We start from the raw sequence: 22910 nt of genomic DNA on the forward strand, positions 1-22910 counted from the left end.
GGCGAGAGGCGAAGCGAAGCGGGGAACGGCCCGAACGGCCCCTTGCTCCTCGACTCCCGAGCGAGGCAAACCGAGGCCTCCCGACCGTGCTCCGCGCCTTCCGCGGCCGCCGCAGCGCCGGCTTCCGCAGACGCCGGGCGGGGACAGCCCTGCGCCGCCTCCCGCGGCCCGCCGGGTACTGTAGTTTTTCCGCCAGCGGAATCGCGCGGCGCGCCCGGACTTCACCTCCCGCCGCGGCGCTCCTGGGCGGGCCGGGCCGGCTGAGGCGGCCGCGTGGTGCCCGCGGCTGGCGGGCGAAGCGGGGTCACCGTCCCGTGCGGGAGCGCTGCGGCACTGGCGCGGATAAGCACCGCTCCGAGGAGCGGGCAGGAGCCGGCGCTGCGCAGGGCTGGGTGAGAATCGCCGGCCGGCAGCGCGGAGCCTGCCCCGGCCCGGCTCCCGCCCATCCTGCCCTGAAAGATGCGGCCTCTCGGCGTGCGGGGCGTGCACGTCCATGGAAGCGTTTTACTCGTTGTTTTTTTAATTAATGGCGGGAAATTTTTGTTAGTGTAGCTAGTTAAGGAGAAGTGGAACTGGTATCTTCTCTCTTTTGAAATGTCCGTGCTGTAGAGCTCAGCCCTCGGGGTTGAGTGCGGGGCATTCCGGAGGTGAATGCCCGGCCTGGCACCTTCGAGCCTTTTTGGGAAGGCGGTGTGGGATTGAGTGTACCGGACCTGGGGGGAAGGCTAAGGGATTTGTTAAAACTCCAAGATCAACAGAAACTTGTTCAGATGTATGACACTTCATTTTTATATTTTTAGAGCTACATCCCAAATGTTGTCACGGTCATCAATCGCTACTTGCCGGCAGAGCAACTGAAGTCTTGGACAGACTTGTTTCTCTTCCTCGCAGAGGCCAAGCACCCAAATGGGGTAATCAAAAGTTGCCGATCTTTTTGTGTGCCCATATCTGTTCTTCAGGATCTGAGTGGAACCTTGACTCTTCACTGATACTGAAGGAAAGAGAGAGTCCTTTAAGTTCCTGCTTTGCAGTTGTTGCTTGAAGGGAGCTAAACACGAACACAATGGTCGCAGTTGCTCCCTCAAAGAGCTGATTAGGGCAGTAAGTAGAGCATACTGGCCGGCGCATTTGCAACACCGCCAGTGACTTCAGAGCTGGCAAGGCAGGTTGTAGCTCATCAAAGTCCATGTGGACATCCCGAGTCCTGCAAGAATGTAAATGGATGAGGTTCTTGAACATAAACTGTAGGCAGTAGTAAAATTCATGCTGCTCTACCCCAATTCTCATCACCTTTAATAAAAAACCCATAGTTTGTGTTGAGACAAATCATCTTTTCTAAGGGAATGCATTTAAATATTCAGTATTTTGTAGATAATATGGTTAATATCGTTTAAGTGATTGTATTTGTAAGTTTAGATGTATCTTCACCGTGCAAGTATGTGTATGCATACACATGAAGTCTCAATAGCTTCTTTTTTCCCCTTTTCCTCCTTCCTGTGTAAGTAGCAGCCAGCAGAGGGTGTGCAGGGTAACGAGGAACACTTCTTTGATTATTCAAGTAAATGTTTCCACTAAGTCTCCAGGATTTATCTCCCCTTCTCTCTCATTGCATGAACTATTTCCTCTTTGCTCGACTGTTTTTAACAGGCTACCTCTCAGCTTGTGGAAGAACAGGCACTTCTCACTCAGGACACATATATGTGATTAAAATCATATCTGGTGGGGCAGGTTTGTTTGGTTTTATCTGCTTTGCTTTTTAACTAATTTTAACTTTGTTGTCTATACAGGAATCACACTAAATGAATTTTTTTTTCTTTTTTTTTTTTCCCCCCCCGGGAGGCATTCCTCTGCAGCAGATATACTGAAGTTGCTGTATGCTCACGGGAAGGACTGCATCAATCCTGGTGCATGAGAAAGGAAAACAGTTTTAAATTTTTAGATCTGCTGAGTTTGAGAAGTTGTGAAATACCCTGTTGTTTCAAAATGTGCATAATATTTTGGAAGTATATAATTGAAAAACTAATCATGAAGCCCCAAGAGGGCATGATTAGTCACTTGGTCAAACAGAATAGGATTAAGCACTCAGTTAATGAATGAGTCTGGTTGACAGTAAAGTCATCCCCACCCAGATTGGAAATATTAAGAAATATTAATATGTATGTATTTTAAAAATAACTACTGGTAATTCATAGTTATACCTTCTGTGATACTATTTTTGATTTTTCCCCCTTTCTGTCCCCAGTTGCCACTTGCATTTGTTCTGTGTAAGGTGTTTGCAGTTTTGGTAGTGTTTGATGGTGATAATACAGATTAACAAGGCTTTACAGAAGAGCATTGGGGATTAATGGTCAGATGTTGTCTAGATAAGCTTCTAGGTACCAAGCAGGAGTAAATGTATAAAGTTAATTGTTCCCAGATTACTTTACTGTCTAGGAATGTAACAAAAGCTGCACATACTGTTCCTAATATAGACTATTTTTGTCTTTATAACAGAGACTACAAGTAGGCTTAGTGATTGGAGATGGAAGAAGTTAAATTTGTAGCTGGAGATTAGCCAAATGTCAAAATATTTTCATCCTATAAATTCATTAAATCGGGTTCTTGGGCAAAAGTAACAGGTTATTTCTGTTCTTTTTGTTTTTTTTTTCCTCTGACATCTCTTTCAGAACTGATACTTTAAAAGAATTTTACTCATTAGTTAAGTGGTTTACATATGTTTTGGGGTGTAATTCAATATTAAAAAATCTGAGAGCAGTTATTTTCTCCTGTATCTAATTTTTCTTCTATGGGTTTGACTGCTCAGGGTTTTAATGACAGTATCAATCAATTTAATGCCAACCTCAGGTCTGGCTAGCAGCTGATGTGTGTACATTCTTCTGCTTGTTCACCTGTAAAAAGTTATACTAATGATGCTGTATTTGCTTGTTTAAAGAGGGAAGGAATTTTAAGGCTGTTTCTTAAAATTTCTCAGTTAAACTGAGGACCTGATCTGTAGTTGTAACAATGACAAAACTGTAAAGTCTGAAAGCAGTGCTTCACAGGGAAACAAAGACTTCCATGTTGCTCTTCAACATGGTTATCAAGTGCACTGGTTCTTTAAAGATTTTTTTCTGAAAAAGTCACGCTGCCACAAAATTTAGTAATTTTTAATGTAATTCAGTTTTATGTTAATTTCCTTAAAGATGAAAGTTGAATTGTTTAGATTGATAATCAAACAAAGTATTCCTGACTGTGACTGTGAACAGGTAAAGAGCTCCTAATCATTTCAGGTGACATTTCTTGCTTTCATAACTTCAGGGTATGATCTTACCTGGTAACAAGAAAGGCTGTTTGCCTGTTTCATTAACAAACTTCGGTTAAACAATCCAGCAATGACTCACTTCAGAAAATGTAATTTAGGCTTACAAGTGATTTAATGCTTTTTGAGCTTTTAGTAGGCGTGTTGCCCACTAATCTCATGATCTGTGGATGACTTCTAACTCTCAGGTATATCCATGCATGTCTCAAGTGAATTCATTCACATTTAACACTGATTGCAACATTAAACTTCCTCACCTACCCCACTTGCCTTGCATTTTCAGAATTTATCTGCTAAAATTGTTCAGTTATCACTCAAAGGCTCACTTTCTCATAGAAAGGCTTGCATATCTGAATTTTACTGATGTAAAATCATCTTAGTCATCTGACTATAGTTCCCATCTGTGCATCTTTTCATGTTCTTATTGAGATATTTAGAAAGCCAAGAAAAATGATGTGACTAGGCCAGCAGCTGAATCATTGTATTTTATGGTGAATATCAATGCTGGCACAGGAAATGCAAGATACTAACTCAGGTCTTTTCAAATGATTGAGGGAGGAATAGGATTTGTAAACAGTTTGCAGTGTAATAATGGAATCTTTATCCAAGCATTTCTATAATTTAATAATAATAATTTTGTATTGTAGTTTGGGGTTATGGAGGACTTCCTATTTGTTTTTATTTTCAAGAATATTATTTTTCATTGCCTTTATGTAAATTACACATTTTGCAGAAATTGCCATGATGTCTTAATTTTCATGTCTCATTATATCATTATATCCCATACATGTTAATAATTATGGATTATGTTATGAAAAATGCATACATATTTTCAAATAAAAACCATGAACAACTTGTAGTAATTGAAGTATAAATTGGAATTGTTTTAGTTGCTGAGCCGCATTAAAAAAAAAAAAAAGCCACAATGAACTCATTAACATTACAAGAAGTATTTTTTTTTAATAGGCCTAAATGTTACATTTTCAGCATATGGCAATTCTTCCATATCCTGGTAGCATTGCAGTCTCAGCAGCCAGAATTAACAGTGGGTTTTTTTGGCATTGTCAACCATAAGGCAAACTCCATTTTATTTAAACTTTGACAAGTAAGACATTTTAATCTTTTTTCAGGTTTTTTTTTTCTGTAGGCTTAAAATGAATAAACAATGTCTTTTTTAAAGCATGACTCATTCAAAAATACATGTTAAATAAGGAATTGTTCATTTAATTGAAGTGATTCCTTTGCCAGTCTTTGTATTGATGTGTACAGATGAATAATTTTCAATTCACAGTACAAGACTTGTGATCAAATACTACTGTTTTCCTCGAGATAAAAATCTTTGTTTTGCAACCAATTTGCACAAAATGTTTTCTAGTTGTGTCTTGTGCCTGTTGTTTTGTAACTATGTTTTGTATTTCCAGTGCATTAAATTTGTATGTGTGGTTCTTACAGAAGCACCACTACAAAAAAAAGGAGGAGGAAAAAGGCAGGAAAAAATAGAACTTAACATAATGTTAAGGAAAAAAGACCAAAAGCCATCAGGGTAAAAGTAGTAGGAGGGGTGTTTCATTTTACTCATCTCATAGAAAACCTACATTAACAAGAATATGGAAAAAACCCCACCAAAAATGCTAATACTAGCTACACACACTTGTTTTCTTTCGTTATTGATCCTTTATGAAGATATTCCAAGTAAAGTAAAATATAGTAATATAAAATAAAATTATACATGTAATAGAAAAATCTGAATCACTTTATAATTTCCATTGATAGAAATTAAACATGTATAACATTACATTTCAAAGACGGCATTGAACAGGAATCAGGAAAATATGTGGCAGAAATGTTGCAAGTCTTTATGTGCATTATGTTTACACTTAAAAAGTTATTTAATTTCCTATTTAAAAGCATAAAACCATAGTCACATTTCCAGAGTGAAATCTTTTGAAGAAAATGAGTGAGGTGAAAAATGTCAATTTGCTGACAGTATGTACCCACTAGAAATGGTTTCTTTATTGATCATTTCTTGCTTGCATTCTTAAAGGTATCAGTCTTGGCTTATTGTTTTACTGTGTGTTTCTTTTCCTTCCTCTCCCTGATAGAACTTCGAAATGATACCAGATAATTTATCTTTTGACTAGTTTCATTCCAGTAGCCTACTTTGGGCTTATTTGGGCTTTCAGCACACTGAAGAGATGTTGCCATTTTCTAAAAAGTATTTGAACTGATATTTTAGTAAGTGATTTTTATAAATCTGATCTGTTCTTGGTCATTTGACCAGTCTCTCATATAGGTGACATAAACAGTTAGGTTACTGCAAAACTGTAATTTGAATTAAATGTGTTTTCAGGTCTCTCAACACAATGAACTTCATTACAAGGCTTTCTGCTTTATGTCTGAGGAAAAGCAAGATGCAATGCAGGCACCAAAGTAACAGACGGCCAGCGGTTCCACTTGGATCACGGATTTTAACTGATCCTTCTAAGGTCTTTGAGCATAACATGTGGTGAGATGTTTCTTCAGGGCTGATTTTCATATCATTCTGTGTACTCTTTACTCTGATGAATAATGGCGTGGGTGTATAAAACAAGGTGCTGCCAGAATAGACATATGAAGGTAGCACTAGAGGAAATCTGAGACTGTCACAAGAAATCTGACAGCTACGAGCTCTCAGTGACTTGTGTTAAAGGCTGCCAAGCAAACACTTAGTCAAGGAGTGGAAGGCAAAATATTATGGATCAGTAATCAATGAGGAGACAGGGAATGTAGAGATAAGATAGCCCATGTTATTTAAAATGGCAGAAAGTTTCTAGGTACAATAACATTGCATACTGGATTAGCACCCTAGTCTATAATTGACACCATTTTGAAAGGAACATGTTAATCACTCATATTCTTCTAAAGGTGTACCAAAGATGTTACAGATAATTCAGCAGAAATTTTCACACACTATGCAATTATCAAAAAAAGTAAATTGAATCTTAACATAAATAAGCAATGTAACAGCAGAGAAGACATCAATGTGTAAATGCTGTGTAAAAGGTGCTTTTGTGATTAATGGGTGCTCAGAAAAGAGTGAGACTGCTAGTCAACACAGCGGGAAAAATGAGACTGAAAAGCCTAAGATTTTTGATTGTGGATGGAGATGAACACAAACCAGCAAGTGATACAGGAAGTGTTAGAAGGATAGAAGATTATCTAAATCTATTTAGAAAGTAGAATATCTGGTCTCCCCAATATCTGCCTAAGATATTGGGGAGACGAGGAATTTCTATTCCTAAAGTTCATCATTAAACCCAAGGAATATTTGTTGAGAAGTGGGAAATTTAGAAGCTATACAAAAAAATACTTCTTACAACATTTTTATGTAATTTTGAATTCTGTCACTGTTTTTGAGAGCAAAGGTTTAGCAAAATTAGGAAAAGGGACTGGATGTGGCTAACAGTAACCAATGGGTAATATAATGTAGGAGTAACATGACACATTTCAGGACTTAAGCTGACTTCACAGAAGTATTCTGCAATTCTTTTACTTTCCTCAGAGATGTCTTCTGCTGTTAGCTGTCAGAGAAGTTACTGGACAAGCTTTTAACTTGTTGGGGTTTTTTAAATACTTTTTTCATAACCCATTTTATTGTTCCGCTTTGCTTTTTAATCGAAATTACTTCAAAAGATTCTCCATATCAATATTCTGATTAATAAAACGTCTTAAGGACATGATGCAGAAGATTTTCTTCTTGTTCACAGACTAGTGTCTTCATTACTCTTTTTAGTCTTTAAATTTGGGCTTAACTCATTAGTTAAGATACACAACTAGATTTGTCACCTGTTAGTTCTAAACTAGATGTCCCCAAGCTATGGTTCCTAATATTTACCACTTTAAGGCTAGATTTGGAGTTGGCTGTACTTCCTTGATCAAGGAAGCTGAAGCTGTCTGATTATTGTGTTAAGAGTGTAAGGTTTGTCTCTGTGTTTCAGAAATCTTTATGCAGTGTAGTTCTTAAGCATCTTCCAGGCTTAGTGCTTCCTGCTAGGTGGGTGAATCCTTTACATGTGTAAATGCTGATTGAAATGTAGGCTATGTAATCAGGGTAGAAAAGAGCCACCCTTTTTCTGTAACATTGGGTTTTGATGAAACATTGTTTGTTTGTTTGTTTATGTATAATTTCTTTTCAAAAAATTGATCCTGTGTAGTTTCAGTTTTTCCTGCTGCCCTTTGGTGACACTCTAACACAGAGTTACCAAACTTTGATGCAGATGGTTGGGTTGGATTGTGAAGATGGACGTGAAAGAAACAGTTTTTCAGAAAGTGGATCTGCAGGTGAATCCATGTAGCTCAGAGGGGAAAACAGTTGAAATTGAATTGAAGCAGAGGTGCATGGAAGTTGTGATGCTCTTGATAAATCAAGAACGTGGCTATGATGTAGGGTAGGTCATTGTTTCTGAAGCTCACTGCACTGGCAGGGTTCTCACTAGGGAGATAAGGAGAATTAGGATGAGTGGTGCTAAATAGATTATACAGGGTGAGCATAAGATACTCATCTTCTCTAACATTGATGTATGATGTCCTTTTGTGTTCCTCTCATCATCTTGGTAGTTTATAAAATGGCATTCTTTTTGTGTAAATTGGCAGAGAACCAAGAGCTGCTACCATTGCTGCTAGAAATACTAAGAAAATTAAATTTGGGAACTAATGCTTTCAATGTTTATTGTGATGCTTTTCTGTCATTTAGAGAGAGGTAATGAATGATGCTAAACACTGGAGCCAAAAATGCCTGTTTCTATTCAGGTCAGCAATTGACACAGTTTTCACATTGTCACAGAGATAATTAAACCCTAAGCTAGCAAACAAGTTAGTGGAAAAAGACTAAGTTGAATAGGCTGAACTGAAAGCAGCATTGTTTGATCTCATATCAGGCCTACTCACGTTAACAGTTCTTGGTGTGGTTAAAATGGATAGCTTGCTTTGCTGCTCTCTGTGTTCAGCTTACAACATTTCTGTATTTAAACACTTCTGTGCTTAGAATTCTGATGTGTCCTGTGTTCCTACCAGCTTGTATTGCTGAAGGAGCTGCCTCATTTGAAGCATCCATACTATGTAAATAGTTTGTGTAAGAACCATGCAATGTCCCCTCTTTTGTAGATCTTGATCAAGAAGTGCTGCAGTAGAATTATTTGGGATCTACCATATAGAAATTTCTACAAAAGCACCAAAAGGGGCTTTATGAATTTCCAAGGAGGAAAAAAAAAGGCTGTTAATGAAGAGGGAGGGCTTCAGGCACCTTTAGTATTGTGTGTAGAGCCCCTAAGGGCTCTGACAGGCACACAGTGATGGATTAAAATTGATCAGCTAAAGATTACAGCGCAGCAAGTTATCTGTCAGAAGGGCTGACTGTGTATTATTGCCATCTGAATAGTCCTTGGTTTCAGCTTGCTGGGATAGGCAAGGTCAAAACCTGTGGTAGCAGAGAGGGAAGCAAGTCTTTCCAAGAGGATGTGTGCCTGGTAATGCTTCGGTCATTCAGTGCCTTTCAGAGCCATGACACTGCACAGCAACATTTGGTATATGAACAAAAACAGGAAGGGGAGAGGCAACCTGCTGGGGACAATAATGAGAAATATTTCAGTAGAGAGGCGGAAATCAAGTCTGAGGCAAGCAGACAAATACATCACAAAAGAGGAACAGTGAAAGTCTAAGAATTAAATTACCTATATATCACCAAGTACAGAAAAGGACTCTAAAAACTCATTAGTTTTTAGAGACAGTCAACTCTTCAAGTTGGTACCTTCTTCCTTTTCCCGTAGTAACCAATGGAATTACAGTCATGGGCTTTCGGTCAGCTGATTTCAGTAGGATTACATTCTAATAGGTTACTTGAATTATATTATCTATTTAATCTGTTCAGACTAGACAATTTGGAGGGACAGCTGATTGGCTTTTGAAGATGTCCTGCAGCACATTTTTGAGCACTTCCCATTGTGGTCTGATCCAAACCCAGAATCTGCAAGGAAGGCAGTTTAGTCATCAGGGTCAGATCTGGGCTTGGTTCTGTGACCATGGATTAACAAAATATTTAGGTAACCACTTTATACAAAAGACTTCAGAAACATTGCAGCACTGCTTGACTTACGGTACAAATGTCTCATTCTGTTTTTTTTAAATGTTAGTTATCTATACACCTCAGAAAAGTAAAATCCTGTTCATCAGTTCCACCTGCTCCAGTTGAATAGGTAGATTATGCTCCTTGTTTCAGAACAGCTGATTTCTTTGCTATTCCTTAGTTCCTCATCATAAACACTAATAATGTTTCTTGCATTAGGGTGTTTGTTGGTAGGTCTATTATTGTATTCAGCTAAATACAGTTCTAATGGGATACTCAAAATACACTCCTGTAAACACTCGATTTGCAAGATATATATAATCCTGTTATTAATAAAAGAAATACATTCTACTTCAGTCGCTTTGCAGTTGGGACATGTTTCTTAATCACTTGACTTTCACCTAATTAGTAATTAATTTTTATCTATCATATACTGAAACTTAGGTTTTAACTGTTAGTCTCCTTGTGAACATTTGCTTGCACTCAAAAAATAAAGGTATTTGAGACAGTGTAGCTAATTCATGACAGTTTTTCCTGGGAAAAAATATTATGAAAAACCCTATTGAAAAGCTGGTGCTTCAACTGCCTTCTGCAGGGACCACATGCAATGGTCACAAGAGGAAGAGGAGAATGCCAGGAAAAAAGCAACAGAGAACTCTCTTGTGAAAGTTCAATCAGAAGATCAAGGTAACAAATTTTGAACGGTATAAAAATTCCTATTTTAGTGCTCTTTATTAAAACATTTGAAGATACTGTAGAATTCAGGAACACTCCTTTTATTTATACATTCTTTTGTCTAAATTTTTTGATTTGTTTTTGGGTTTTTTCCCTTTGTTGCCTCAAAAAGATACCACAGTGTGTTTTTCTAACAATTGAGTTTCTTATTTGAACAATTTTACTATTAGGGTGGCAATGGACTCTATGGACTCTGTGTAAAACAAGTGCATCAGTATGCAGTTGTTCTGACCCCTTTTGCAGTCCTCCAGAATACAACTACTACACAAGGCTTTTACAGAATCAAAGGGAATGAATTTGCATTCAGCTAGGGTGCTGGGGATGACGATTCCCATGTACAATATTCAAATGCTTTTTAGTGACTTGGGAACTATTTAGAGAGCTTGTGTTTGTGCATTGCACTGTATTTCGGTTAAATGGCACGGAAGGTGCAGTGGTCCCCGCTGGCCCCAGCTCACTGCCCTTGCCAGGCTGAGCTGGGAGTGCTTCAGGAATCAACGTGTTCACTTTGTGTGCAAGGTGTTCCTGTATGTGCTGGACAGTCTGCTCTGTAAGGGGTTAAGGAGTTCTGTGCCTGTCTTCAGCAGAGAGATTTAGTGTATCCTGGGTTTCTGAGGAGCGATAGCTCTAGGTTCAAACTGGCAAACTAAACCATAAACTCTAGGTATGAATGCTAAAGCTGGAATATCAAACTGATAGTAGCACAGAAGACTGGATTCTTAACTTATTGTTCTGTTAGAAAGATATTCTGAAAGCGGTTACTTGGATATCCATGCCTCAGTTTACTTAGTGTGTCATGAATCTGTCAGATAGCGTCATTATGATCCTGTGCCTTGGTGTAACTAAGGCACATATTGAAGTTTATTTGAATTACCTGAGAATGTGCCTTGCATTGTGTGCCCTTCATCACCTTGAATACTTTGAGATTGTCAACCTGCCTTTCTCTGTTACCTCTTACATTCTTTATTTACATATAGGAGTACAATGTTTTTCAAAAATTACGCCTAATATCTTTATTTGATTTGTATAAAAAGCTGAAAAAGAGCTCATAACTGAAAAGTAAGCTGTGTGACCGTGTGGCTCATGGAACGTTTCATTCTTCATCTACAATCAATTAGAAGTTAGTTTGTGCTGGTGAAAAATGGAATAATCAGGCATTTGTCTATTGCCATGAAACACAAGAATCCAAGGACATTTCCTATGAATGCCCCTCTGTTTAGAACTTGAATAGGTGAGCATTGCTGATAGTGTTCCTTCAGAAAGCTTCTGCTTCATTCTGCAAGTGGAAGTACATTTTGGCCTATTTGTGTAAACAATAAACTAGACCAAGGCTAATGAGCAAGTTATTTTGGGGCCTTGAAAAATACAGTAAAGGGGAAAAAAAGACAGATTTCAACAATACTATTATATTACTAAAGTAAAAGAGCTCTGGTGGGCCTTTTTAAAGCAAGAGAAGTTAAGCTTAATGAGCTCATGATACTACCTTTAGGAATTTGATTTACTTATTAGCATGTGCAGTTTCTTCTCAGGCATGCTTACTATCAGTAGAAGATCCTATTATGGAGAAAAATCAATTGACAAAGTAAAGGAGTTTTTTGTTGTTTTTGTTGGTTGGTTTGTTTTTTGTTGGTTTGGGTTTTTTTGTTTGCTTTGTTTTTGTTTGGTTGGGCGTTTTTGGTTTTTGGGGGGGTTTGTTTTTGTTTTTTGTTTTTTCTTGGAAGTTTATATGGTTTTTAGTTATGTAATTTTTACATGCTTTGGAAAATTTTGTGGGTAGGCTAATTAAATACACAAAATGAAATAAAAATTTGATAATACTGCATGCATGTTGTCACACAGAGATGCAGGCATGACCAATGCAACAATGCAGAGGTTCCTTCACTTGAACCATGTCATTCCATACTAATACTGTTTGAAAGTTTGACTTTAGTTATTGCTTTCCTTCAGTTCTGAAATCTGGAAAACTTGATGTGAATTTAAGTGCAAGGATTGTGAGCAGGAAAATGGTTGACTATAGCATGGGGTGATAATAATTAAAGAGCCTTTTGACTAGGTTTTTGGTTTTTACACTGAAGCTGAGCATTCTATAAATGTGCAACTTAAACTATTGAAATCTGATATATATATATATGGCCTCAATCAGCTCTGAACTTTTAATATAAAACAGGCCTGTTCAATTACAATTACATGGCTGGGTCTTGCCCTTTAATAATACAATTGGATGTATTAAATGTTAATTTTAAAACATTATGCAGATTTCTAGGACAAGGCATTCTGCCACCTCCTTACCACTTCCCACTGCCTGTCTGTGCCTCTAATGATAATTCTCAGCCTTGTTTATCTCTGAAAAGCTTTTGCAATTTAGGAAATAATATGTTAAGATTTAAAGAGAGTAGTAGGAGAAGTGCAGTGTACATTTACTCTGTGCATTTATATTAAAAGAATTAATGTGTTGGTGTGAGTGAGAACAAAATAAGAAAGGCAACACATTATATGAGGTACACTTGCAGCAAGAGATGTCAGGGATAGCAAGATATGCAAATGCTTTGGAAATAGGGGGGTAAAAAAACAAGAAGAGAAGATTTGGTTTGGTACTTAGGAGGGATAAGGAAGGGAAAACCATCAACAAAAGAGACATTGAAAAGCTGTAATTCTTATCTTTTTATCAGCCTTCCTTTGAAAGGGTTAGCTAGCTCCAGTCCAGTGGCTAGCACAATTAGTGCTAGTGAGAAGGAGGAAAGATTTTGTTCTTGAACTGAGAAAGAACAGGTTACAAAGTACATCCACAGAGTACATGGATGAGTGGAAAAGCAGAAAAGAGAATATTTGCTCTTTTAAAAAAGGAGGTGGGAAAAAAAGAAGAGTCAGATAATTAATTTCAGTTCCTGGAAAAATACTGGAAGAGTACATGCAGAGCTTGCAGACATTGGGTTCAGAAGAACAAAGGAGATGAATACTGGCCAACAAATATTTTTTTCAATAATAAATCATGTAAAATCAAGCTAATTTCCTTCTTGGAGAAGGTTACAAGCCCCGGGGATCAGGGAAAAGCAGCAGACATCCTGAAGTTTATCCTTAGTCAGGCTTCTGACTTGCTTTACTTGACATTTTCATAAGCAACTTGGGCAAGCGAGAGCTACTGAAACTGCATTTGGGTGAATGAATGCCTAGAGAGATCCTTTCAGAATGGAAGGTTGTGCTGGGCAGAGGAGTGCTTTATTCTGTCTCCAGTTCTGCTTGGTGTTTTCATTAGTGACCTCGGGAAATTAGAGACTTGAAGGGGATGTTAAGTGAAGAGATGTTTCAAGTATGGTGAAGGACAGGATTAAGATTCAGAAAGATCTGGATAAACAGTGGAAAACAATAATCTGAAATATATAAATTTGCTAAAAATGAGTGCAGATTTCTTTGCTTCGGAACAATTCCTTGAGAAAAAAACCCCCTAGGTTTTGAAACAATTGGCTTGGTAGTCATTTTGCAGAAGAAGATCTGAGAGTTGTGGTGAATCACTAGCTGAATCAGCAGTGTCACACTGTTGCAAAATGGCAAGCTGGGAGTTATAAACAGGATTACGGCCTGCAAGCCTCATAAAATACTCTTTTGCCCTGCAATAATAATGTCTTTGCCAGAATACAACACCCAAAAGTAGTAAATCAATTGGAGAGAATCTAGAGGAGAAAAATTGAAATTATCAGAAGTCTAAAAAGCAAAAAGGAGAGAGTTAGGTTTAGACAATCTAGAAAAGAGATGATTTATGGAGGCGTAGTAAAATACTTCAAATATTTGAATAGGTGTTGCAAAGAGAAAAGAGAATAATCTTTGCTTTGCTTGATCCCTGGCTGGGACAAAAATTGCTTGACCTAATTGCAAGATGGAAGTTTTTAGTTAGGGAGTGGAAAAGGGTTCAAGTGTGTAGAAAATGAAGGACTGTAATATATTGAAGAAAGTTGTATGTGAAAGTTGGTATTTTAAGAATAAGTTGAACAGATTTTTGTGGAGAAGGGGTATGAATTCCCTGACTGTGTGAAATCCCTCCCAGTCCTACTCTTTGACATTCTAGCACTCAGTTAGAATGTTTTGTGAATTAAAAGTGAACACAGAGGTCTGCTGCAATACTTTGAATGTTTTGAAAATAAGAAGGCGTGTTCTTTCTGTATTGTTGAATGGTTAAGTGTGAATTACTGTCTATTTGCTATGCAGTAGCATTTATCAGTCCAGTTCATAGAACTGGCATTTTTTGTTTTAAGAGATGATGAGGTACCAACAAATTTGCAATTGATTACAGAATTTCATAAAGCATGAAAGAATTTCAATGTACTATTTCTTAAGTGATTGAAAAGATGCATTGTTTTTATAATCTGAGACATGAAAGCTTGTCTAAGAATCTTCTGATTGCATATTTTGGTGGTGGTGTTCTGTGATGTCACTACATTTTTTAAAAAATGCAGTACACCTGTTTACCCCATCCTAAGTGACATAAAATCTAATTAAACCTTCATAGGAGTTATTTTGAGCAAAAATTAAGGTGAGACACAAAATCCCTATGTTTTAATTTAAATGTTCAATATGTGGAACTGTGGATTTTTAAACTATATATTTGAGGTCTAAATTATACATTGCTTTAGAGTATTTTCTAGCTAAGCTTATATTCACGGAGGTTTTGTTCTGTTTTAATTTCAGATAAATATGAGAGAGAAGCCAGTAAATATTGGAATGAATTTTACAAAACGCATAAAAATAACTTTTTCAAGGATCGCAATTGGCTGTTTCTGGAGTTTCCAGAAATTCTCCCAGAAAAAAGGAGACAAGAGCTCAAAACACAAAAAATATCTTCGGAACACACAAAAATAATTAATGACAACAGTTTTTCACTCAAAAATGGAATGTTAGAAGAAGGAGAAAAATACTGGAAGAAAAATGATGAAGGTGTTTCTACTGCTGTGCAAGGATTTGTATATAATAAAAATCAAGTAAAAGCTCTTACTGAAAATCCTCAAGGTAAAAACTGTGGAGAAGAACTTGGCAAGGTAGAATCCTTCCCTGGCTGTGATGCCACTTACCGAATATTAGAGGTAATGCACTGCAAATGTTCTGCCCATCATATGGAGCTCCACTTAATTAGTCAAAAATCTGATAAAGACCCTTACTAAGTATCAAGAAAAGAAGCCTTTGGAATTTTACATGCTGCATTCATTTATGGCAGAAATCTTCAGAGACACCTGAATCTGGACTGGGTTTTCCCTTTAAGGTTTTTTCACAAACCAGAATAGGCTAGATTGTCAGATTGCATTTTCATTGGAAGCCAGGTTTCTTATTTCCTAGGGAAAGGTGTGAGCTAAAAGTGCAAGTACTTGCTGCATTCTTGCCAAATGGTGAAATTGGACAAGGATATTGTGTTTTCTTATGCAGTTTGAGAGATGGATTCTCTCTTAACTTTCGGAAGACGTTGGGGAGAAATGTGATTGTGTAAATAATTCAACAATTGTGGTATGAGCTGATTATACCTTTTCTGTCCAACATACCTTCAAGTCTAATGGGTCCTACCAGCCCACTAATTTAAGACAAAAATAACAAAAAAAGGTTTTATTTGCTCGTTTATTTTAACTTTATCTTTCTCTTCTGATTTTAGGTTGGTTGTGGAGCTGGGAACAGTGTCTTTCCTATTCTGAAAGTTCTATGGTACATAGTGTTGGATTTCCAAATATGAATGTTGTATTCACATCTTCATTTTCACTGAATGTTGGTGCTGAATCAGTGCTGCAGGAAGTGTTGAGTGAACCATTTCACAGTCCTAGGATTCTTAGTGTGTCAGATCACAAATAATGCTGGTATAATCCATCGGTGTAGGATACTCCTCATATTGCTCCACCCTGGTCTTGAGGGATCATATTTGCTGACAAAATTTGTCTTTGGGTGCATTCAGGTTGATTTCTTGTAGTTTATCTCAGGCAGGTGAAATACTCTCTTGTCTTATAGATCATTGTAAAGCTACCATATCTCTTCAAAAGGCCAAAATTATAGAGACCATAGATGTGACCTACTGGAAAGAAGTTCTGTTTTTTCTGAATTGGCTGGTATATTTGTCATATTACGTGTGGTTTTAGTGTCAAGGCACAAGTCCTGTATCACATTACTTAATTCACTGAAATATCTTAATCCACTCAGCTTCCAGTTTTAGAAAAATCTGTTATGACAGCTTGTCCTCCCATCCAGGTAGGCAGGAAGGTTTTATTGGAAAGGTTATGTAAGGGTTGAAATAGATTTCTTTTTATTCGTGCCTTTAAGAGCTTGAGAACAACACAATTCATTATTCTATCAATGAAATCTGATTGCTAGTATCACCATTATACAAAAATACTCCATTTTGCAGATGTGCAAACACAGCTGGAGGAATTGAGTGATGCACCAGGGTCATACATGAAACCTCTACGTGTTTGCAGTGCATCTTCATCCCACAGCAAATGCTTCACATGTAGTGAAAGGAGAGCCTGGTTTCACAGGAAAACTTTGAAAGGAACCCTATATAGGAAAAGATATTATGTGGCTGTATTGAAAAAGATGAGACAAACTTTTGTGTTTTCCTCACAGGAGGCATTAATCATAGATTGACATTTCTGATAATTAGGAATCTACTTGTTAGGCATTTTTCCTGGAGATCTCTATCCGTATGTAAATCCTTCAATCACATTGGTTGATACATTGAGCAACTGGCTTGTCTTGTATATGACCTAATGGAAAGATCTCTTATCTCTAAGCAGGCTTGGCATTATAGACAGTTGGTTTTACTCTGAATTTAATAATATAAAAATTGCCATTCTGGCAATTACATGCATATAAAATAATATATATATGCATATAATTATATGCATATAAAACCAAGCTGGTGTAAAGCAGTGTCAACCTCTTCCCCCTGTCTCCCTTAAAATTTAAGTTAGTGCTTTTTAATACAATGTATTAAACCATCCAGATCAAGCCATATCTTTGTCTTAAGTGGACTTTCTACATAATTCCTATTCTGCTCTAAAAAAAATTTAAAAATCCCAACATTCTAACAAGTCTATTAGGTAATCAGCTTAACCTTTCCCAAGGGACTGACTAGGTCCAAAGCCTGGCTGCTTGTCCTCATTCATAATAAATATGTAAATCATCAATTCTCATGGTGGTCACAGAGCTGATAAAGGTTTTGCTCAGCAACATGCATGGAGTATTTTTTGTTCCAGAAGCATTCTCCTGTTGAACCTTCAGAAGTCACTAGCTTAGCTGTGTATACTGGGAGATCTTACAGGCACTAGTAGATTGATTCCCTTCTAAAGAAGCCATCTATCCAAAATCTTAAATATATTTTTAGTTAATTAAATTGATCATGAGTTGGTCATGAGGTCATCTCTCATTGGTTCTGAGTAGCTTTCTTCAGATAACCTTTCAGAGGTGAAAAGACTTCTCCCTAGAATTACTAGTTATCGGATGAGTGGTACAAGGAAATTTGCAGCTGGCTGGGTCTTGGATGGGAACAGAAGGGAGAACAGTGTTACAGGACATTCTTATTCATCCTGGCTGGAAAACAAAGGGGATAATGGCGTACAATAACCAGTAATGGTTAATCATATCAAAAGAAGAGCAAGGTGATACATGGAACCCCAAACTTTACAGAACTGGATGACTTTTGCAACTGTCCATCCCTGCCCAGATCATATTGCTAATTAAACTGCATACATGGGCTAATAAAGTGGTGCTCCTGTAAGAAAATGTGACCTATTAATGTGCATTTATGCATTACAGCACCAGGACATTGTCACCATTTCTGACAGCCCTCTGTGACTCTTTTTCTTTTCCTTTTTGCTTTCTCCCTGACAAGGCTATAATTCTTTTTGTACTAACTGTCTGTTGGTATTCTTATGAATTTGTCTGCCCTATTGGTTCATTACAACCTATGTGGCTTTCCATGTGCTAGACATCAATAAAGCATGCTTGATCAAACCTGTGGAGAACCCCAGAGGACCCTCTGAAGTTTCATGAACACTGATGTAGACTTTCATCTTACACATTAATCATTTTCTAACTGATGTTGGTTTTGTTTTCCTAGCAATACACCTGGAACCTTTCTCTACTGTTGTGATTTTGCTTCAGGAGCAGTGGAGCTGGTAAAGGTAATTCATGCACTCGCTTCAGAGTACCTTACAAGCCTGTAATTCAGGAGGCTGCCAGGAAGCCATCTTCATGAAAAAGAATGTGATGGCTTTGACAACTTTTAACTGAAGTTTTCAATATTCCAAAGAACAAAGTCATACTGTATGCAGAGAGGAATGAATACCATCAGTGGGCTTGCTTCTCAGCTTGAGTAAGATACCGGACAGAATAGGCTTTTATATGAGATGTTTTACAATGCAGAATAATTGAAGAAAAAATGTTTCTTGAGTCACAGTAAACGTATTAACTACTACTGTTCTCTCTGTGCCTCTTTTCATCTTTTTCCTGACAGTCACATTCGTCCTACAATTCAGCCTGGTGTTCTGCCTTTGTTCATGATGTGTGTGATGATGCTTTACCCTATCCATTTCCAGATGAGATCCTGGATGTCATTCTCCTTGTCTTTGTGCTCTCTACTATTCATCCTGACAGGTAAATGAAGACTAAAGGGCAAAGCAAATGGGTTAAATCTCTTTTTTAACTGGAGATTTTCAATAATAGCAGAAGAAGATGATGAATCTTTGTTATTTAATAAGCTACAGCATATATAAGATATTTTAAATGCTGTTTACCATTTTCAGGCTTCAAGAGAATAGCTGGTCAGGCTAATTATAATTAGTGAGTCTCCAGTCTCCATCAAAATACAAGGGGTATATTGTAACTAAGTACATATCTATTAGAAGTGACAGACTGAAAAAAATAGCAAATTAAAATCCAGACTTGACAGTCTTCTAGAAGGTAGTTATTTTTAGTGATCAAAACCAAACATTCATGATTTAACACCTTACAGTATGTTGATATAGATTTAGATTGCTGATTTAGCCAACTCAAATGCTTACATGCAGCCCTTTTAAACTAAAATGCATCTATAATTTTGTAACTTGTTTGGATTAAAAACATTTGGTCTAATTTTCATGTATGGTGTTATGTTGAGTACTGTTAGCCTTTGCTAATGTCTCTTGATGTCTAATGAACCAAATTTGATGACTGTTAAGGTTGGCTGATTGTGAAAATGCCCTTTTTTCATGCAAAAAATGTAAAAGAGAGCATGTAAGTTAAACTTCTTGACTCTAACAATCTAACTTGACTCTAACCATATAACGTAGTTTGTATGAAGGGAAATACATGCTGTTGTGTGATAATACATTTATTACTTCAAGAATGTCATTAAAATGTCTTGGTGTACAGAGCAGTGTTTGCCCAAGTCTAGGAACTGTTTCCCTGCTACTGATGATTAGCTTTATACAGGAAAACCTTCTCTGTATAGGACATTTCTCCTTCCTGTCTATTCAGACGTGAGCACGAGTCACACAAAGCTGGGGTCCAGGTTTCAAAAACAATTCAATCAGGAGACGTTGGCTCTTCGTAACTCCAGTGATGCTGCCAGAAAGAAATTGGACAACAGTGATTCATTCAGTCACTGTGCCTGTAGAAGCAGTAATCAGATGTTCTGTCAGAATTTCTGTGCATCTTTTCCTATTAGCCTTTTAAGAATACATTTGAGGTTTTTGTGGTTGATTTTCTGTTTTGTTTTCTTTTTGTTGTTTGTTTCTTTGCGGGGTGGTTGTCATTGTTGATTTTGGTTTTTTGGTTTGGGTTGGGTTTTTTTCCCCAGGGCTGACATGGATGTTTTTGTGTGCATGTGTGTGTATACACACACACAAAGATTTTCATGCAATTATCTGTGTTGTGAGACCCACTCTCCAAAGATGTGTTAGTCATTACTGCCATCTCATAAAATTAAAATGAGTGCATAAAGGAAAATCTGATCCAGATTCATCTTGCTCAGTATACATTTTTTCTTGAAACTTTGCAAGTGGGAAATGAAAAAGAAAACCAAGAGAATTATGATGCAAAACTTACGTCCTTTGACAAGATGGAAAATACATGTGAGAGTGACACATTTATATTCAGCAAATTGTTACTTAGTAATTTCTCTCTAGGCTGTTTTGTTTAGTTTTTGATAATTGCTACTCTTGTAGTCAATTTTTAACACACTTCAATTCTGCTAGAAGGCACCTCTAAAATTTGGTTGCAGAATTGGAAGTATTAAACTTTCTTCAAGCTGTATAATGAATGTCATCTAGTTCTGCTGGATGAAATTTCTCAGAGCACTTTCACTTTTTGTGCACATACACTTCTTTCTCTGTGTGTGTCAAACTTCTGTTTACATGGGCAAGGCTGTAATTCTGTGCACAACTACTGTCCTAAGCATTCTTAGGTGGTGCTGCCTTTTTAGTCTGTGGCAGCAAACTTGGTTGCTTATGTTTGCAAACTTCACCAGCATCTCATCTATTCTCTAAGGATGCAAGGGGTTGTAAATAGGTTGGCTAAGCTACTGAAGCCTGGAGGAATGTTGTTATTTCGAGACTACGGAAGATATGACACAGCTCAACTTCGCTTCAAAAAAGGTAATTCCTGAATGGTTTTGTGGTTCACTGTTCATTTTAGCTCTTTCTGGAAAACAAGAAAGTGACATGTCCTTTTTCACTACTGCTCTAATTTCTTAGGTCATTGCTTGTCAGAAAATTTTTATGTAAGAGGAGATGGAACCAGAGTATATTTCTTTACCAAAGGTATGGTATGTTATAGTTTCATTGAAAGGATTGAGTGTTTCTCAAGGTGATTTGGATTATGAAAGCTCATCTTAAAACATAAATTTAAAGAAGGTTTTATTGGCTTGTTTTTAAATGCTCTGCTTTTGAAAAGCCCAAAGCTAACTGTTGTAACAAAATTATTTCCTTTGTGTGCACACTTGTTGCATTTGGGGTCCTGCAAGATTGCTTATGGACATCACTGGAAATTTCTCTTTAAGTATCCTGTGTGTAATTGCATGCTCAAATTTTATTATTCAAACATGCACATGATTTCTCTGTTGAAATTGAATTAAACATGCTTGGAAGGGGAGTCTGTAGCTATATGTGGCATAAAAGACTGATTGTCATTTGTCAGGGAAATAGCTTTATCTCGATAATATGTGAACAGTGACCAAATGGCAGGCCTTTGTTTACTCAACTATGGCATCTTGAACCCTGGGAAGAAAGGGTATCTATGGATGCTGTGAGTAATAACTAATGTGGTTTGGGCCTTAACATAACAATTTTTACTGCAATATAAATCTAGAGCTGTGAAAATGAATTTCTAACAAAAGCCTTATTACGGGTGGTATCCTTTAGCTTTCAAATTGCAAAACAGATTTACTTCCATCTTTGGTTGAACACAAGTTGGTAATTACTACTTTCTACAACTGACTTTTTTTTTTATTGCAATAATTCTTCATATGAAAAAATAGATGAGGTATGGAACATGTTCAACTTGGCTGGATTAACTGAAGTACAGAATTTAGTTGATCGGCGATTACAAGTAAACAGAAAGAAAAAAGTGAAAATGCAGCGAGTTTGGATACAAAGCAAGTTCCAGAAGCCATTGCTATCTCTGCATAATCCTGAAGAAATCACCAAAAGGCACCCCTGTAAATAATTGTACTCCAGAAAGGTAGTACAGAATTGAACTTCAGAAACTGAAGCAAATTTAAGTATGTATATTTCCAGTAAATGTTGTGTACACTGAAAAGTATAAAAAAGTTCAATAAATGTATTGAACTGAAAACTTTTCTCTGACTTTCTTTTCTTTGTAAATATATATGTGTGAGAAAAATCTGGGAGAAAAAAAAGGCCATTTCTGACTTCTGCTTTATATGCAATAATCTTTTCATAACTGACCAGGCATTATTTTACTCCCTTAAATATGAATAGTCAATAAGTGTAAATATATACCTCATTCCCGATGAAATTCACAGTATGTAAAAAGCTTTTATCTGAAGCATAATTATTGCAGAGATTTAGAGAAACAGAATATCTGTTGTCACTATTACTACAGCTGCACTGTGTTAATTTCTGAGTCACATCCTTTTCAGCCACTGTGTCTTACAACTGTATTTCCTCTTTGGAGGGAAATTTCTTGGTGCATAAATAATGAAGACAAAAATCTTTTTCTGATTTGCATATTGCTATCATTTCTAATCTATCATATCACACTAACTGCATGTGCTATGTATACACTTCAGATTACTCAGTGATTTTTGTCCTCCACAGTGACTGATTTATTATGCTGAGGACTCCACTTTTCACCTACATGCTCATAAGGAACATGCCAAATTCAAATACAAAACAAATTCAAATACATTACATTTAAAGTGCTCTAGGTTGTAAACTGAACATGTTTCATGTAGAAAAGAATTACCAAAATGCCAAAACAGTTCTGAAACCAAATAGTTAATATTGGACTGTTGTCTAGATAAATACAAATATTATTTTTACAATATGTTAGATACACTAGAGGGAGGAGCAAAAACAGTCCTGAGTACATTTTATTAATGTTGTTGTGGGGTAATGTAATCACTCTAGAATGGTAATCTACCTGGCAGCTGAGATATTTTTGTTGTTTACAAAAATAAGTTTCTTTCTTAGGGGTTGTATATTAGAAAGAAAAAGCACAATGTTTTTTATTGACCAGGTGAGGATACAGTAAAGGACAGGACTTCATTAGTATTTCAAATTCTTTTAAGAAGAAAACTGAATTGCAAGTACT

General features: G+C 36.9%; 1 protein-coding gene across 3 annotated transcripts; it reads left to right on the top strand.

Moving 5' to 3' along the window:
• Window positions 1-40: 40 nt before the first annotated feature.
• On the top strand, window positions 41-21929 carry METTL8 (methyltransferase 8, tRNA N3-cytidine). 3 transcript variants are annotated; one of them, XM_063400532.1, is made up of 11 exons: window positions 41-175; window positions 801-911; window positions 5649-5804; window positions 9994-10085; window positions 14814-15205; window positions 15763-15812; window positions 18217-18280; window positions 18613-18752; window positions 20625-20731; window positions 20831-20896; window positions 21613-21929. In XM_063400532.1, the coding sequence occupies exons 2-11, from the start codon at window positions 907-909 to the stop codon at window positions 21798-21800; spliced, it is 1260 nt and encodes a 419-aa protein (XP_063256602.1). In that variant the 5' UTR covers window positions 41-175; window positions 801-906; the 3' UTR covers window positions 21801-21929. The 3 variants fall into 3 exon arrangements, with proteins under 3 accessions (XP_063256602.1, XP_063256601.1, XP_063256603.1); XM_063400531.1 differs by lacking the exon at window positions 41-175 and adding an exon at window positions 182-392; XM_063400533.1 differs by lacking the exons at window positions 41-175; window positions 801-911 and having other exon boundaries at window positions 5648-5784.
• The last annotated feature ends 981 nt before the right edge of the window (window positions 21930-22910 follow it).

This window comes from Prinia subflava, chromosome 6 (assembly GCF_021018805.1).
Source record: "Prinia subflava isolate CZ2003 ecotype Zambia chromosome 6, Cam_Psub_1.2, whole genome shotgun sequence".
Lineage (NCBI taxonomy): Eukaryota > Metazoa > Chordata > Aves > Passeriformes > Cisticolidae > Prinia > Prinia subflava.

What these genes read in the sequence shown, in the direction of transcription:
- METTL8 (XM_063400532.1), top strand. An exon ending in AGTTCAATCAGAAGATCAAG is followed by an intron (nt 10,086 to 14,813) that starts GTAACAAATTTT and finishes TTTTAATTTCAG; the next exon opens with ATAAATATGAGAGAGAAGCC. An exon ending in CCACTTACCGAATATTAGAG is followed by an intron (nt 15,206 to 15,762) that starts GTAATGCACTGC and finishes TTCTGATTTTAG; the next exon opens with GTTGGTTGTGGAGCTGGGAA.